Below are 16,558 nucleotides of genomic sequence, written 5' to 3'. Positions count from 1 at the left end.
CTCCCCCTCCAGACTGGTGGGGGAGTGACTGGGGTGTGGGGGTGTGCGGTGACTGGGTTGAGGGGGGGAGGGTGACTGACACCAGGCCCCTGTGGGAGTGGAGGGGAGTCTGTGCTTTCCTGGGGCCTGTGATGCAGTCTGGTATTGCAGTTTGTCTCAGACACCTGCCCTTAGTCACTTACCCCTGTAGCCCGATTGGGTTGTGTCTCCTCTGTGTCCCCTGGTCACACTCAGCCTCCTCTGGGACTTTCTCCGACCTCTCTGCTCTGTTCCTGGCCCGGTGCCAACAGCCTCGCGCCAAAATGTTGCGCCGCCCGGCTTTCCTTCCACCGCAGCGCTTCCAGACTTCACCGGCTCCTCTGCTGCTGACGGGATATCAGCAACCCCCAGGTCCCCATCCTCGGGCACAGGATGCACGCCAGCCCGGCCCACAATTTACCCCGCCCGCCACTGCAGCACAGCACAGACTCCACATCAAAAAACACGCTGGAGGGGAGGGGGGAGAAACACCCCGCTACTACCTCCTGTGCGGGCAGCGGGTGCTCCGGAGGGGGGAGGGGGGAGAAACACCCCGCTAGTACCTCCTGTGCGGGCAGCGGGTGCTCCGGAGGGGGGAGAAGCAGCCCGCTACTACCTCCTGTGCGGGCAGCGGGTGCTCCGGAGGGGGGAGGGGGAGAAGCAGCCCGCTACTACCTCCTGTGCGGGCAGCGGGTGCTCCGGAGGGGGGAGGGGGAGAAGCAGCCCGCTACTACCTCCCGTGCGGGCAGCGGGTGCTCCGGAGGGGGGAGGGGGAGAAGCAGCCCGCTACTACCTCCTGCTTGTGATCGATGCCGGGCTGGGGAGGAGGGAAGGGGGGGGGTCAGTGATGCTGCTTGGGTGCGTGGGCTCCGGATTGCGATCGATGCCGGGCTGGGGGGGGGAGGGGGAGGGGGAGGGGGGGTGTCAGTGAGGCAATGGTGTACTAACTTTCAAGCAGAAAACAAAATCAAGGATGATTCGTGTGCATAGTCTTATATAGAGCCTGGAGCAGGCAAAAAAAAAAAAAAACCTTGCATCGCGCCAAGTCCCGTCAAACCAATCAGAAAGAAGGATTTTGAAAAAAATGTTTTTTTTTTTTTTTTTTTTTACACAAGCATAGAACCGCGTGCGCTGCGCAGCCATGAGGCTGAGTCGCCAGGAGACGAAATCTTGTTGCCCCTGGCGACCTGGCGACCGTATTTGTCGAGCACTGTACATAACTCATTGTACCGCGCTGCGGAATATGTTGGCGCTTCACAAATAAACAATAATATTTAGGGTGAAACCTGGCCCACGAATGCCTCCCCTACTTGAAAGTTTTGTGGTATTATATGAAGTCATCCCTGTGTAAGTGGGGGGCGCTGGATTTTTTTGGGGGGTGCGGGCGGTTGCAGAGGTCCCGTGCTCTTCCCCAAGGCATTTAAATGAAATGCCAGGGGATCGCGTGAGGCCTCTGCAACAATAATTCAGACACTGTGACGCGTCGCCATGGCAACACGGCATCAAATGACGCCACGGTGTCGTGCGGAATGACATCACACGGCCGCCTCCATGGAAACGGGGTCGCTTGACCCTGCTGCATCATTTGACGCCACACACAAGCGGAGGGGGGGAGGGGGGCGTGAGAGCGAGCTGGCAGGGGGGCGCAGCTCAAAAAGTTTGCGCTCCCCTGGTGTAAGGTACTCTTAAGAATCGGCGCTAGCCCATAACGGAATCTTCTCCAAACATTCACTTTATTTACAAACACAGCAAAAACATAGGTTTGTGGAGGAAACATATAAGTGAAATGCCCCCATCAGACCATCCTGCTTCGGGTCCCCCCCCCCAAAAAAAAAAATTATGGAGGCCTCTGCAACTTTGCTGGCTGGAATTTACCCTCCAACAGCAAAGTTTATCGTATTTAAATCCAGATGATAAAGCCACATAGAATCTATAGCGCTGAGGCTGGTTTGAAAACTTTGCCCTAATCAAATATGGCCGCCGGGTTTCTCAGAGATCCTCCTCCCTCTTCTCATGGGGCGGGACAGCGGCCCGCGCGCTCTTGCAGACGTCATTACGTTGTGCCTTCGCCTTGCGAGTTGGACAGAGCTCTGCGGTCCTCCTCCTCTTCGCTGTTGGAATCGTCGTCACCGGTGGAACGCGGCCCCGTGAGTCAGACGGAAGGTTCTCGTGTGTGTGTGTGACGTCGCAAAGCCTGCCCGGGTCCCCCCAGCTGCCTGACCATGTCTCGCTACTCGCGGCCGCCGAACACTTCCCTCTTTGTCAGGAATGTGGCGGACGGCACCAGGTAAGGAGACGCGTGGCGCGCGCGCACAGGCCTCGAGGTTAAATAAAGCCCATGCACGGCCGGGCTGCAACGCATTGCAGGGTGCGCTTGCACGGTATTGTATGGGAGCAGCGTGCATAGCGCCGGTACACGCTATGAGAACGGAGAGAGATCAGCACGCACGGGGTTCTTGGCGGTAAGGCGACCGAGCGAAATGGAGATCAGCATGGCAGCGGTTTCTCTCAGCGGGCCAGACCTCATTAAGGCATTGCTTCTTGTCCGCTTTTTTTTGTTTGTAAAGGCAGCGGTTCCTTACTTTATTAAGGCGATGTAATGATCTAGGCTGCAGGGCGATCCGTCCTCCCGTGATCGAGCGGCAAAAATCCTGCCTCCAAGGGTATGCAATATGGCCGCCCAGTTCAAAAGCGCCACTGCTGGAGGCGCCTAAATGGTTGCTACAACCACACGAGGAAGCTTGATGAATTAAAAGGGACATAGCGGTGGGCAATGCTAACTGATCGTAATCAGTATATTCAAATTGACTAAAACTGATTTAAAAAAATTTTTAATGCAATACTTTCAATGAGTAATCTGTACGTGAGCAGTGTTAAGTGTGTTGCCACCACAGTGATAATGAGTGAAACATCTTAATACACGTGTGCGTGCAAAACATTTTCAAATATCCATATGGGTTGGAGCAAACGCCCAATGTGTGTGCAAGGTATGTCAAAATCCATATCGACTTTATGCTCTTCGGGGAGCATAGAAGCTGAAGTGAAAAGCATTTCTGTCTTGGTGTCCACTCCCCCCATCTTTCAAAAATGCTACCATCACTTTGGTCTCCAGGGAAACATAACTAAGCTACACACCACTCGGTTTAGGCAGAGTTCAGGGTGTCCGCAATATTGGGTTGTTCGGTGGGAGTTTTCAAACTGAAAACTCCACCGGCTGCAAAGTGTAGCGTTGACGCTGTACATTTTGCCACTACAACCCAAAATGATATTTGGGGCGGCAGTCACGTGAGCTAGTTCAGCGAACCAGCTCCGTGACACGTATGTCGCGACCCAACTCCTGCAGCCAAGGCACAGATCGCTGGGCTACAGGAGCACACGGGGGGGGGGGGGGGGGGGGCGCGCGCATGGACGCTCGCGTTCCGTAGCAGCCACCCTGAACTCGGCCTTAGAAAGTCTTAGCCGGCCTCATAACTTCTTCCCATAATTTTTTTCTTGTATAGCACTGCTAGTTTTTTATGTAGTGCTTTGGAGACATTTTGCAGACACATTCCCTGCCCTGTAGAACTTACAATCTGGTGTGGTGTGTTTTTTTTCCCCCTGAGGTACAGGGAGATAGTTATTTGCCCAAGGTCACAAAGAGCCGACACCAGGAATTGAACCAGGTTCCTCTCGCTTCAAACTCAGTGCCAGCCAGTGTCTTTACTCACTCCTTCCCCTCTCCCTTATTTAGCCTGTAAGGATTTTCTCCCAGATATTAGGCGACACACCAAGCCACTGCTGGGGGCTGCCAGAACCCCCACCCACCACCACTCAACAAAAATTCTAATTGGCTCGTAAGTGTTCAAATATTGTCCACCACTTGCATAAATACATACTGATGCACTGCGCTGCCAGGGGTGGGGAGGTGGCTGTGGGAAAGCCTTCCTTCTCCCTCCCCCACTCAACAAACATCTGACACCTAATTAAATTATAGATCTCATCTACAGTGCGACTGTTGCTTGATTCAATAAACCTAAAATAAAATGACATGCCTTTTAGATGGTGACATATTTCTGAAAAGGCTGTACAGAATGATTTACAAGCTGTTTAGAGGCTGTAGCATGCAGTAGATTGAACAGTGTTGTAGACACATTTTCCGCCATGTTCTGCTAATAATTCAATATGTTGCAACATGCAAGTCTCATGGCATCTGGCCACCATTAACAATAAATGTATTGTGGCAAGTTTAGAGAAGACCAACCTGCAGGTTCCCCCCCCCCCCTCTTCTACATTTCATATTGTGTAGACCAGGACTTTCTACGTTCAGTCATCATGCGCAACCAATAGGCAAGGTGTTAAGGGAGCCCCATACCCAAGTGCAGGGGCAGACAAAAAAATATATAAAATACTTAAGAGTCAGGTAGAATTTTTAGCCAGCATTTTAAGCACTGGAAGGTGTTCTGGCTATACCGCCCTCCTCACCCATTGGCAGCGGTCAGTGACACTCATCCACTCTTATCACAAACTCCTCCCCACTATCCACCTGGAGCGCTTCACCTCACTGCCTTCCACAAGGTAACTGCAGAGACAGTTCCCCGCTGGACTTAAGTGGCGCAGTGCTGATTAACTCGTCATTTGCTGGCATCGTTGCTCCCAGTCATGCTTTGTGCTCATGTTGGTAAAGCATGACTGAGTGCTCTTGCCGGTCTCAGCTGTGACACGGGTTAGCCAGCACTGCCCGGCACCAGCACAAAAGTTAGTCGACCTGGTCCTGGGGTTTTTTCCATCCTTGCCTAAGTGAGTTACTGATAATCAGCTCGGTTAATTGGTAATCTTGAAATCTCTTCCATTTGTGCCTGCGGACTGAATTTGGTGAGATCTATAGCATCATCACATTGCCCAGCTAGGTACATGTTTTCTGGCTCATTAACATGTGGACCAAAATGCGTTTTAAAATTTGTATTTGTTTTATTTTTTTAAACAAAATCTAATCAATATACACAGATGAAACACAAAAGATCTAATTATTTGTTTAGTCTCTGGTCCTTTTTTTTTATAATTTTTTTTATAATTGTGTGAATTAGAAGAGTTCATCAGTGGTGCTTATTCTTTGAATATTCCCAACTCCTAGGCAAAGAAGACGGAACAACACTGCATAGTGTTAGAAAAGCACACACCACTTCAGTGGTGCAGATTACTTTTAATAACACAGATAAAAGGGAAAAACTACCACTCACAAGTGTAGTGCTAGAGCACAGCAGGATATCTGCTTTCTTGGTGCGTCTGCTCTCCTTGGTAGTCCCCTCGTACTGGAGTGAAAACCGCCGAGGAACACGCTCCAGTCTTTACTTCTGGGTCGAACTGGCCCTGTTACGGAGATGGGTGCAGCAGGCTACAGCAGATTTCCAATATCCCATGGCACACTATTCTGGAGTCAGAAATGATCCTACGCGTTTCGCGATGCCGGTTTTTGCTTTGTCAGGGACTAGGGCGTGATTAACACTTTCTATAAGAGTCCCTTTTTTATAATACCTTGGGTCAAATTAACCCTTAAACTGGCATAAAACTACTCTAGAAGTCATCACAAATGTATGTTTAGGAGACAATAATCAGCATCATTGAAGTGGTGTGCGCTTTTCTATCCTGTCCAGTGCTCGTTAACACTTGGCTTCCCATGGGCCGAGAGGCACCTATACATTTTACACCCTGTTCGTCTGTCTCCTGGAAGTAGATGATGGTGGGGGAGGCAAGAGATCTAAAATATTAGAATGTATTGAATGTTTGCGTTAATTGCACAAATGCCAGGCACGCCTTTAATGCAACAGTTATGGGGAGGTACAAGAATGCTTGCAATGTAGATTAACATTTTTATTTGGTTTTGTGATTTTGGTGATTGTAAATTTTTCATAATTTTAAAGGCAGACTACACCTTAAACGTTAACTACTATTCTAATTTCCCCATCCCCCACCACTTTTTAAAAAAAATCTATTTATTTATTTTGAAAGCATGTTGCCCCTGGTGACATTGATTGTTGCAGGAACTTGATGGACATGTATGTGGTTTTTTTTTTGGTTTTTTTCCCTCAACCATCTACTATAACTATGTAACTACCAGTTACTGTAGACATCAATGTCATTTACAACTTTCAGCTCCTCACAGAGCACAAGAACATATACGTTGCTAAATTATCTTGCAACATAGATACTTTCAACATAAATTTTTTGACTTTTTGCCGTAATTTCACCAAACACCTTCTCCTATTGTAATCAAATGGTCCGTTACTTGGTATCATTTCCTTGATTACGTTTTAATGACATTTTAATTGTTTTGTTTTTTAATATGTTAAGTACACACCGTTATTACCTTTAGAACTTTTTTTTTTTAAATGACAAATGAAACAATTTTTTCTTAATTTGGGTTTAGCCTGCCTTGAAGGTTACATGAACACCTTCTGTGCTAGTCAGGCATGCTAATCCTTGTCTGCTGTGGTAGCAAAAGTATAAGCTTATACCGCAGAGTATAGAAAATAGTGTAACTTTTTGTTGATCCGCCATAGATGAAACCACACTTGTCAACCTTGTCTCTCAATCTTGCACACTTCAGGCCGGAGGATTTGCGTCGTGAATTCGGTCGGTACGGTCCAATAGTAGACGTTTACGTTCCACTTGACTTCTACAATCGTCGCCCCCGAGGATTTGCTTATATACAATATCCTTTATTTGCTTGTGTTGATGTTCAGGAGCGTGGCAGTGCCTGCACCCTAACTGAATGTGTGTTTATTTCTCTGTCTCAGAAAATGTAAAGCAGTCCACAGTAGCTGGCAAGCACCCCAAGGTTTGAATGAGCCTGGTTAGATAGAGTCAAGCGTAAAGTCCAAAGACACCTTTGAAGTTCCAGCTTCAAGGAATAAAGAGGTAGAGGGGAAGTTCTTGCCAAGCACTAAAGACACAGCCTGCACCAAGCTGAGGGTTCAAATTACCTACCTTTAAACCCAAAGCCAAGTCCGATTTTTGGTTGATCCCTGTCAAAGTTCACCTTGCAAGCCCTAAAGTAAAGGTCAAGGTTCAAGATCAAGTCAAATGAGGTAACTGCAAAAGTCTCCTATTGTATCCTACTACTCAAATATTTGTTTACTGTTTAAACATTTGCACATTAAAAGCTGTCTGAAAAATGTAATTTTGTTCATAAAAATATTTCTATAAGTGTTTGTTTTAAAGCAGCAGCAGTGACAAGTCTTGAGAATTGGTTTTGCATACTATATTTCTGGTTCTGTAGCTCTGATGTCCATCCTAACCTCAGCCTGGTTGTCATCATGATTGGGAATTTTTAGATGCTACAATGTAATTAATTTGAAATGGATAACTCTAGGTTTTATGCTCTCTACCATATACTGTGGTTATTCCAGATACTGTCCAATAGCATGTGGGGTTTTTTTTTTTTAAAGCTTAATTTGTTGAAAAAGGACTCATGGTGACAGTTGTCACACTGGATAGAGGGTGTTCAACTGGATTCCCATATTACCTTCCTTGCTTCGACTTTCAGTGGATACATTGCATGCTTTAAATCGGGGCTCTTCAACTAGCGGGCATTGGGCCTTGATGTGTCGGCTCCTGCTCATTTCATACTTGTTTATTTAACTGCTAAGTGCCATTTGTCACACTGAAATGTACTTGTTCAGGTAATGTAAATATGATACAGATGTTTGCAAAATGTTAATATAATAATTTTTATACATTTTATAAAAAAAAGTTACAATAAGATTTTTGCCGTTATAAATGGCTTCTTATCTGATTCCTTTGAAAAACTGGTTGAAGAGCCCTGCTGTAATGCTCACAATCCTAGATATTATATAACACTGTGTGTTTTGGTTTGCAATGCATTGTACGTGACTAACTTTCTGCAAAGCTTATACTATGTTGTGAGGTGGATGCTTTCAGCAGGTGTCCTGCTTACTCTTCAATTCTGATGAGCTGCATGTTGTGTGCTTGTACTCTCTGCTTTGTGTTTGTCAGTGAAAAACCCTTTTTAAGTGTTTTTTGTTCTGTATTTTTTATTTTTGTCCAAGGACAACACCGTTATCGTTTGAAAGTTAAGTTCTCCTTTGTTTTTTTTTTTTTTAATGAAACAATATCCCACTACATGCCTCAAGCCCCTTCCTAAACCACCTCACGTTTATCAGAGGGGAGACATTGCTGTTGGTGATAAAACGACTTCTGCCATGTTATATTTTCAGTCCTTTGTTATAGTCCTCACTTGGTAGGGAGGGCCTAAAACTGTGAGGATGAGACAACTGGAGGATTCTGGGAGAGGATCTATCGATATCTCATTTGAGATTGCATTCTGTAACCACTGGCTGCTGCAATCCTGGATATTGACAATTTGTGGCTGATCATTAAGAGTAAATGCACATATACAGTTGGAAAGGTGAGCGCAGCAAATTCGTTTATTGTAGGTGACACTGCTTTAAATGGATCCCTCTATTTTTTAGGATGTTTTCCTAATTTAGGTGGGCAGTGTTGTGGTGGTCATGATTTTAAGCCTCAACTTTTTTTTTTTTTTTTTTTTTTTTAAATGAAACCCATGCCTCATTAAATGTAAAGTACAGTGTAATCCAAAGTCTCCTTAACTGACAGTCAGGTTCGAAGATGTTCGAGATGCTGAAGATGCCCTCTATAACCTCAACAGAAAATGGGTTTGTGGTCGTCAAATTGAGATACAGTTTGCTCAAGGTGACCGGAAAAGTAAGTACCTAGGAATAAGTATCTTCTAAGGACAATACTTTGAAGTATACATACCCTATGTGGATAAGATGACTGAGTGCAATCCTTTGTTTTGTTTTTTTCCCCTTTATCTCCCTCCCCCTTTTAATAAAAACAAATAGGAAGTAAAAATGAATTCCATAGATTAACTGTAGAGCAACGTGTTTCTGGCCCGTGGTATCGTACCCAAATACATGGCATGCAAAATGATAGCTAAATTGAATCTAAAAAGAAAATGTATAATTCATTAAAACAAAAAATAGGAAAATTTGTTTGTGAAAGGAAACTGCAAAAAAACCCCAAAAACTTGAAAATACTCTTAAGGCCGCAATTATAGTGCGGGCGCCGCCAAAACAAAAACCTCCATTCCAATGAAGCTGCAGATAGTGTGTGTGCGACGGAGCGGCCGTACCCAGAGACGACGACAAATCATTTGTTTTTAGATGCGACGGTCGCGCCACGACGATCGCGGCCTAATTTCCCCCTAAAATAGGCTAATTCGAAGAAATTAAGAATCATAAAAAAGGAGACATGCAACAATTCCAATAGCTCCGTTTAATATTTCTGCTGCTAACATATTTTTGTAAACTGAAGCTCCGGGGCAAATGAAAACGAAGGAGCGAGATGACTCCCCAGTTGATCGCAGGCGGTCTAGAAGCCGCAGCAGAGGGCGAACACGCAGCCGAAGCACTTCCTGGGACCATGGCCGGAGAAGGTCAGACAGCTTAAAAGCGTAAGTCATATTTCATTTTATACTATATTAGTGAAAGCACTGTATGCCTGCCTGGATGTCCGGTGTCCCTAGGGGAAATCTCATTGGTCCCTTGGCCCGCCCCCGCACACCTCTCATTGGCCTGAGGCGGAGTGACGGGCCAAAGGACACACAGGGACACACACACACACACGGACGGACACACACACACACAATCCCCTCCCGGTGCCCCTCACTCTCCCCCGTCAGCTGGACCGCACCTCAACTTCCACACACCCCCCCCACCCTCCCTGTGCCCGAACTTACCCGGAGTCCCGTGTACACACACACACATTCCAACCCCCCCCCAAGCTCACACACACCTCACCCCCCCCAAGCTGTCCATCAGGCAGTACTACTGGGTAATAGACTCCACCTCCTGTGGTAGAACATGAAGAAACTTGTATCCAACAGTATAATAGTGACCTCCCTCTTCCTTAACCGTTTCTTTTCCTGGTCTGCTTGGGGGTAGGAGTAAGGATACTTATTTTTTTTTTTTTGGTTCCGTGAGGCCCTCCTCAGCGTTCCACGCCATTGGGTAACAACACGAGGGTGCATTGTCTGTCTGGGGCCTCTCCATTCCCAGGCAAGTAGCGGTACATCTATGGTGAGATCAGACTTCTGGGGCAGATTCTCCTCTTTAAGAGACAACACTGATTACCTTTTTAGAGGTATGGGGTTACCCAGCGTCCCCTGAGTTCACCTGCAGACGCAGCGTATGCTGCTTTCCCTGGCTGTTGCAAGAGGGGGACTCTGAGCCACACGCGGCGCAGGCACGGCCTGGTGCCGGTCTGTCAGGTGTTTCCTCATCATGCGACGTTGTCTGATGTCATCGGGAGTCACTGACCACCAAGGACTTTTAAATGCTGCTGAGCTGTGAGCATGGCAGACAAATAGTTGGGAAGAGAGGCAGTGGAAGCAGCTCAATTGAAGGCTCCTTAGGAACCTAGTACAGACGATACTAGACCAAATAAATAAACCTAAAAAACAAAGCATCACACTTGCTCCTGTTGTGAACCGCTTCTCCCAGATAATCTAAGAAGCTCTACAATTCGTGCATAAAACAGCTAGCGATGTATGAGAATCCCGTTCAGACCCAGTTTTCTGGGATGGTCTCAATCGGTGATGCAGCCAACCTTTGTTGGTTTCAAACTGGCTAACACACAAGCCCACTCAAAGACCCTGGTTTGTCTTATGAACCAAGGGAGTATCGTTGATTACGATGTCCTCACAAGAATTTGATTAGGGTGTTTCAGTGGGAACAGAATTGCCTGACTCCTTGCCATGAAGGTGAAATAGGGGAAGACCATACAAGCTTTGCAACAGAAGATTGTCAAAGCTGTTATGGAGATTGAAGATGTTAAAGAGCCCCTGAGGAAACGAGACCATATGTTTATGGGGTCTCATAGAACATCACGGTCTTCCTGGTTCATTCCATGGTCGAGGATTCAGGCGGAATGGTAGCATCCAGATAAGAAAGCATCTTTATCTAGGCTATTCAATATAATGTATCCCTTTTGGCCCGGAGGATTCAAGGGCCTGAAGGAATCCATTTAAAGTAATCTGGCTAGATTATGCACAATAGCTGCCACCCTGCTGGAGGACGCTGCCACCCTGCTGGAGGACGCTGCCACCCTGCTGGAGGACGCTGCCACCCTGCTGGAGGACGCTGCCACCCTGCTGGAGGACGCTATAAAGCTTCTGTGATCCAATGAACAAGCTGATGGAGTCTGATTTTAAAAGAGCATTTTTGACTGCAGGGGTTGCATGCAAACCCAATGTTGCATCGGTATGTCTTACCACATCCATGAGAGCCTAGTTGGCTGACGTCAATGAAGGTTCAACGAGATCAAGCTTTCTAGGGAACACATTCTCAAATTATTCCTGTTTGGGCATTAACTACGTCTGACGCGTCCATGGACTCTACGACCTTGCAGCTAAATGTATGGCACCATCAACATGCCTGCTGAGCATTATATTTGAAGGCCTCGATTGCAGATGCTGCCTAAAAAAACAAGGTTTTTGTCTAGATGCCATTCTAAGGGAATTTATTATGTTCAGGACTGGAGCAACTGGCGGATAAACTGTAGGACGAGAGCTTTCCTCAAGATCGAAGATCAAAAGAAAGTACAGATCCTTCTGTGGGGTCCTTGGAACTCCCCTTCTCCTCCCTCCCTCCCCCCTCCTGCTTAGATCCAGACTTGGTGTTGGGGGAGGCCGCATTCCATAGAATTGTCAGAAATACGTTCAAGAAGATTAATGGAGACATCTGCTCCAGGGTGTTCAGTCAGGAGATCTCCGAGTTGAAGCGCTTCACAAATTCAAAAGTACATACATACGTATTCAGTTATGTTCCTAGTACCAAAAGCGGCAGGATGTTTAAGACCAGTCTTAGATCTGAAGTTTCTATATCGGTTTGTCCGTAAGGAGCATTTAAAAATAGAATTTCAGATCAGTCATCAATATTTTAAACCCCGGGGGATTTTGTCTGCAATATATTTGAAGGATAAATCTACACATCCCCCAAATGGCAGTCGCACTAAAAATACTTTGTTTGCCTTGCAAAGTAAAACTTTTCCAATTCAGGGCTCTACCCTTTTGGCCTCTGCTCCCAGAGTCTTCACAAAAGTGAACATAATAGAAGTGGTCGCTATCCGAGCAGGGCATCTCTGTTCTGTATCTAGACGACCGGCATATCGATTCAGTTTTGGAGACTCTACAAGATCTGTTGGATCATACATTTGATTTTAAAAGGGGTTATGCTGCACTCCACAATGAATAAATAAATGCATACAGTTTACCGGTGCTGCTGGTTCAAGGAGGTACCTGTCGGGTATATTCCAAGGCAATACTCAGGAAGGAAGGATCCAACGCTCCACGGTTTTTTAAATAAAGTAAAGTGCCTAGTCACTTGAGAAAAGACCTATTGGTCGAAACGTTGTGTGGCACAATAAATTTACTTTATTTAAAAAACCGTGGAGCGTTGGATCCTTCCTTCCTGCGGATCATAAATTTGGACATGTGCTAGTTTGCAACACAACGTGCCGTTTCTGGGGCTACAATCTGATACAAGACCAGCGGTATCTGCCATTAGGGAAAGGACTAAACCTTTCAAAGTCAGATGCTTGGGAGCCACCTCAAAAGTAACAGTATGTCAAGCCATGAGGATTGTTAGGCTTTGTCGGCCTCGATCTAGGTGGTACCCTGGGCTTGCTTTCACATGTGGCCACTTAAGTTCTAGATTCTCTAGAGAAGTAGTTACTTCTGTCTGCATGAACTAGGAACTCGTTAACATGATGGCACTAGAAGGAAAGCCCAACTGTCCCTTAGAGGCGCCATTATGGACAGTGCTCACCACAGACAGCACTCCGTTTTAGGTGGGGAATGCACTGCCAGAAACATATTTCAGGGATCGTGCCAGTGGGACGAGGAAAGTTTTGCACCAAACCTGTTGGAACTATGAGCAATCTTCTGGGCTCTTGACAGCAATATAGTTACACCTAAAAGACATGTCTGACCAAATGAAGACAGCCAATATAGTGGCAGATACATACATAATCAGGGTGGCACAAAGTCTAGCCCTGATAAGAGAAGCCACCAGAACACTAAAATGGGCAGAAAACAATGTAACTTTTAAGTAGTTCATATCAAGAGTATGGAACATGCAGGTTTTTTTTTTATATGCAGATAACCCTCATATGGGTCCCACCAGAGATTGACCTAATGGCAAAGAGGGCAAATACAAAATGTGAGGTTTTGTTTCCTCTACCAGATGATGAAAGGTCCATATGGCCTGAAACGTTGTCTTTCCGCTGTTCTTGGCTATCACATTAAATTGAGAACTTCATTATGAACGTGTGAGTAGCGCTCTACTTTGTATCTGTCTATAGAGGAAACCTGCGCTTTTAAGAAATTGGTTGTCTGTTGTGTTGGCTGCACAAGCAGGATTCTCCTCGCCTGAAACTGGTTCCCCGCACGTTGGAATTGGATTTCATAGATATAGTTTAGTGCAATGACTTTGAATTGAGACTTTAGATCAGCATGCATATTCCCTCCATTACCAATGATTCTGTGAGTCCTCAAGAAGGTCAAGCAGGACACAGCCAGTGTTGTGGTAATTGTCCCTTATTGACTCAGGAGAGCTTGGTTTATAGACCTACAATGTAGAAAATGATGCAGCGCACCGCGATCCAAAAGAAGAACAGGTCTGGCCAAAAATAGAAGATCTTTATTGAAGTATCATAAAATCAAGGGATGCAACCCTTCTACGCGTTTCGTGCATAGCACTTTATCAAGAAGTGCTTCCACACTGTATACAGAGCGTTTATGTAACAATGGCTGCCAAATCTCGCGATATCAGTGACGTCACGTTTGCGTCATATCCAATTTGGTTTATAGACCTATTAAGCATGTCACTGGATACTACCAATAAGGAAAGACCTGTTCTATGCTTACCTGGAGATGGTAGTACAATCTCCATGCCCACATCTAAAGTATGAGAAGATGAACTTGCACTCCCTGGGTTTAAGAAGGTGCTTAGTTGAATACTTGAGAAACTCGAGCATTCAGGTCAGACAGCCTGCTGGTGGTCCTGCTTTGCCCTGTTTTCAGGGAATAAGAAAGGGGATTAAAGCATCTGATCTATTGCAAGGTGGATCATACAAACAATCATCGCATATCAAAAAACGAATGTAATCCAGAGCACACTCGACAAGCAATACCAACGTCCTGTGCAGAGCAAATTTGCAAGGCAGCCAGATGGTAAAGTAGAAACACTTATCGGGCATTAAAAACGCAGTCTGACGGCATCTTGGGTGACTTTTATTATTATTTTTAACAACCAAGTATTGGTCTCCACATTTTAAGAGGGAGGGCACCTTTTTATACTGCCGAATGTATGTTAATTCCGGTAATACTGCCGTGATGGACTGAAGGAAATAAAGTTTTGTTAAGCCATATTTTACCTATTGGCGAGGTAGCCTAGTATCTAAAGTAAAATGGCATGCTGCAAAACCAGAATTCAACAAGATCAGCTGTTTCAAAGGATACCACCTATTTTAGATTCTAGCAGTGTAGTTTTTTTCATGGTGGGGGGGGGGGGGGTTGAATGATGTTTGGAGACCTGTGGAAAACAAATCTATTGACCAAGCTTTTTGAAGGAGAGAGGCATTACTGAAAACATAGCAACTTTAATTGATTTTGTCAATTTTTACCCTGAACTTCTTCCAGTGAACCTTTAGCATTTGCTTTTAGTGGCTCATTTTATATTGTACTTGTGACTCGGCTGCCATGTTTACAACGGCTAATATTTGTGCCACATGCTTCCATACTTAAAATAGGTCTTTTGATGTGTGTGTATATATCTATCTATAGCTCTCTCTCTCTCTCTCTCTCTCTCTCTCTCTCTCTCTCTCTCTCTCTCTCTCTCTCTCTCTCTCTCTCTCTCTCTCTCTCTCTCTCTCTCTCTCTCTCTCTCTCTCTCTCTCTCTCTCTCTCTCTCTCTCTCTCTCTCTCTCTCATATATCTATATATATATATATATATATATATATATATATATATATATATATATATATATATATATATTTTACCTCTGATCGGCTGGGCTTTGCTTCCTACAATGAAAATTGCAAAAACACTTAACTTTTCCAACCTAAGTGTGTGGGTTTAAATGTATAATTGTTTTGTGCGTGTAATTCTCTTAATGTAGAAACCTGTCCTCCTTTGTGTGATCAGACGCTTAAGAATTTTCCGGATTTGAAAATTTCAGCTAACTTGTAAACTTTGTGAATAATTCTGTGTTGTTTTTTGTTTAAACATTTGTTCGTAAAGGTGTTACTAGATCTTAAGTAATTACACCATCTCTATCCTTCAGCATTACATTATGAAAGTTTAAAGCTGAATTGCTCTGTTTCAGGTCAAGACAAAGAAGACATTCTTGCAGCCATTCAAAGTCTCGTTCAAGAAGCCCACAAAGACATTCCTTTTCTAGGGGCCACTCTAGGTCACTGGATAAGTCTCCATCGGGGTCACCACCAAAGCAGTCGAGCTCAGGGACAAAGTCTCGATCTGGTCATAGGCGCTCTGGCTCTGCAGTGAGATCCCATTCCAAGTCCCCCCGTCACAGACATTCCAACTCTGTATTGCACAAAGAAGCAGCCAGAGGGTCTAAGTCCCGCTCAAGATCCAGGTCACGGTGTTATAGGGGCAAAAACAGTCGCCAGTCTGCTTCTGATGAAGACTAGCGCCTGCTTTTAACCCAGCTTGAGGCTGGAGGGGCTGCTGAGTATTAGTTTGCAGTGCATTGCAGATCTTTAAATCTGCCAAGGAATTAGTCATATCCCAGGCTTTCTAGTACAGCTTCTGAATAGGTAGCATATACATTCAATTGTTTATAAGGTGTGAATGTGGGCAATATTCTAAAACAGCTAACGATCTGTATTCTTTACTCTTATGGCCTCCCGTTTTTGTTTTATAATCATAATTCTCTTTGCTGTGATATATAGCTATATATAATTTTTGTTTCTGCTTTGTTAATGTATAAAGTATTCTGTTGCAAGGTAATGTGCAGAGGGATGGAAAGTACAGGTTATTTGGATGTGTGACGTGTTTTTTTATACATTAAAACAATGTTTTGTTAAGCAAATTCTGTTTTTTGGATTCTTGTAGCAGCCTTGATCATGTGGTTTAGTTAAACACCTTTTTGATGACTAGACTTCATGGTCTATAGAACTACACTTTATTTTTTTTTAAATCTGGTTCAGTGCTTACTGAACGTTTCAGTTTTAGAAGCCCCACTTTCTGAATGACTTTAATTTTCTTTGCCAGAAAATGTCCAATGCATGAAACATTGAGGTTTTTTTCTCTTATCTTTGGGTATGCTGTGCTGCATAAACGTATATTGCCATTTCTGTTACAATCTTGTAGTGTAATTTCATTAAAGTGCTTTATATTTTGTCCCCAAGTACAGTCTTTGAAAATGGTAGTGTTGGAGACCAGTTGCATATTTTTGTCTACAAAAGTTTTAATAAATGGAGAGAGAAAAAATTA

At 44.7% G+C, this 16,558-nt stretch overlaps 1 protein-coding gene across 1 annotated transcript; it reads left to right on the top strand.

Annotated features, from left to right (window-relative positions):
* Nucleotides 1-2,065: 2,065 nt before the first annotated feature.
* SRSF12 (serine and arginine rich splicing factor 12) lies at nt 2,066-16,558 on the top strand. The gene is made up of 5 exons (XM_075597437.1): nt 2,066-2,305; nt 6,602-6,706; nt 8,636-8,739; nt 9,352-9,490; nt 15,426-16,558. Exons 1-5 carry the CDS (start codon nt 2,241-2,243, stop codon nt 15,751-15,753), a joined length of 741 nt encoding a protein of 246 aa, XP_075453552.1. The 5' UTR covers nt 2,066-2,240; the 3' UTR covers nt 15,754-16,558.

This window comes from Ascaphus truei, chromosome 4 (genome assembly GCF_040206685.1).
Source record: "Ascaphus truei isolate aAscTru1 chromosome 4, aAscTru1.hap1, whole genome shotgun sequence".
NCBI lineage: Eukaryota > Metazoa > Chordata > Amphibia > Anura > Ascaphidae > Ascaphus > Ascaphus truei.
This window is presented reverse-complemented; position numbering and strand designations above follow the sequence as displayed.

Coding starts and splice junctions, on each gene's coding strand:
- SRSF12 (XM_075597437.1), top strand. CDS start 2,241: ATGTCTCGCTACTCGCGGCCGCCGAACACTTCCCTCTTTGTCAGGAAT. Junction 2,306..6,601: donor AATGTGGCGGACGGCACCAG/GTAAGGAGACGC, acceptor TGCACACTTCAG/GCCGGAGGATTTGCGTCGTG. Junction 6,707..8,635: donor CGAGGATTTGCTTATATACA/ATATCCTTTATT, acceptor ACTGACAGTCAG/GTTCGAAGATGTTCGAGATG.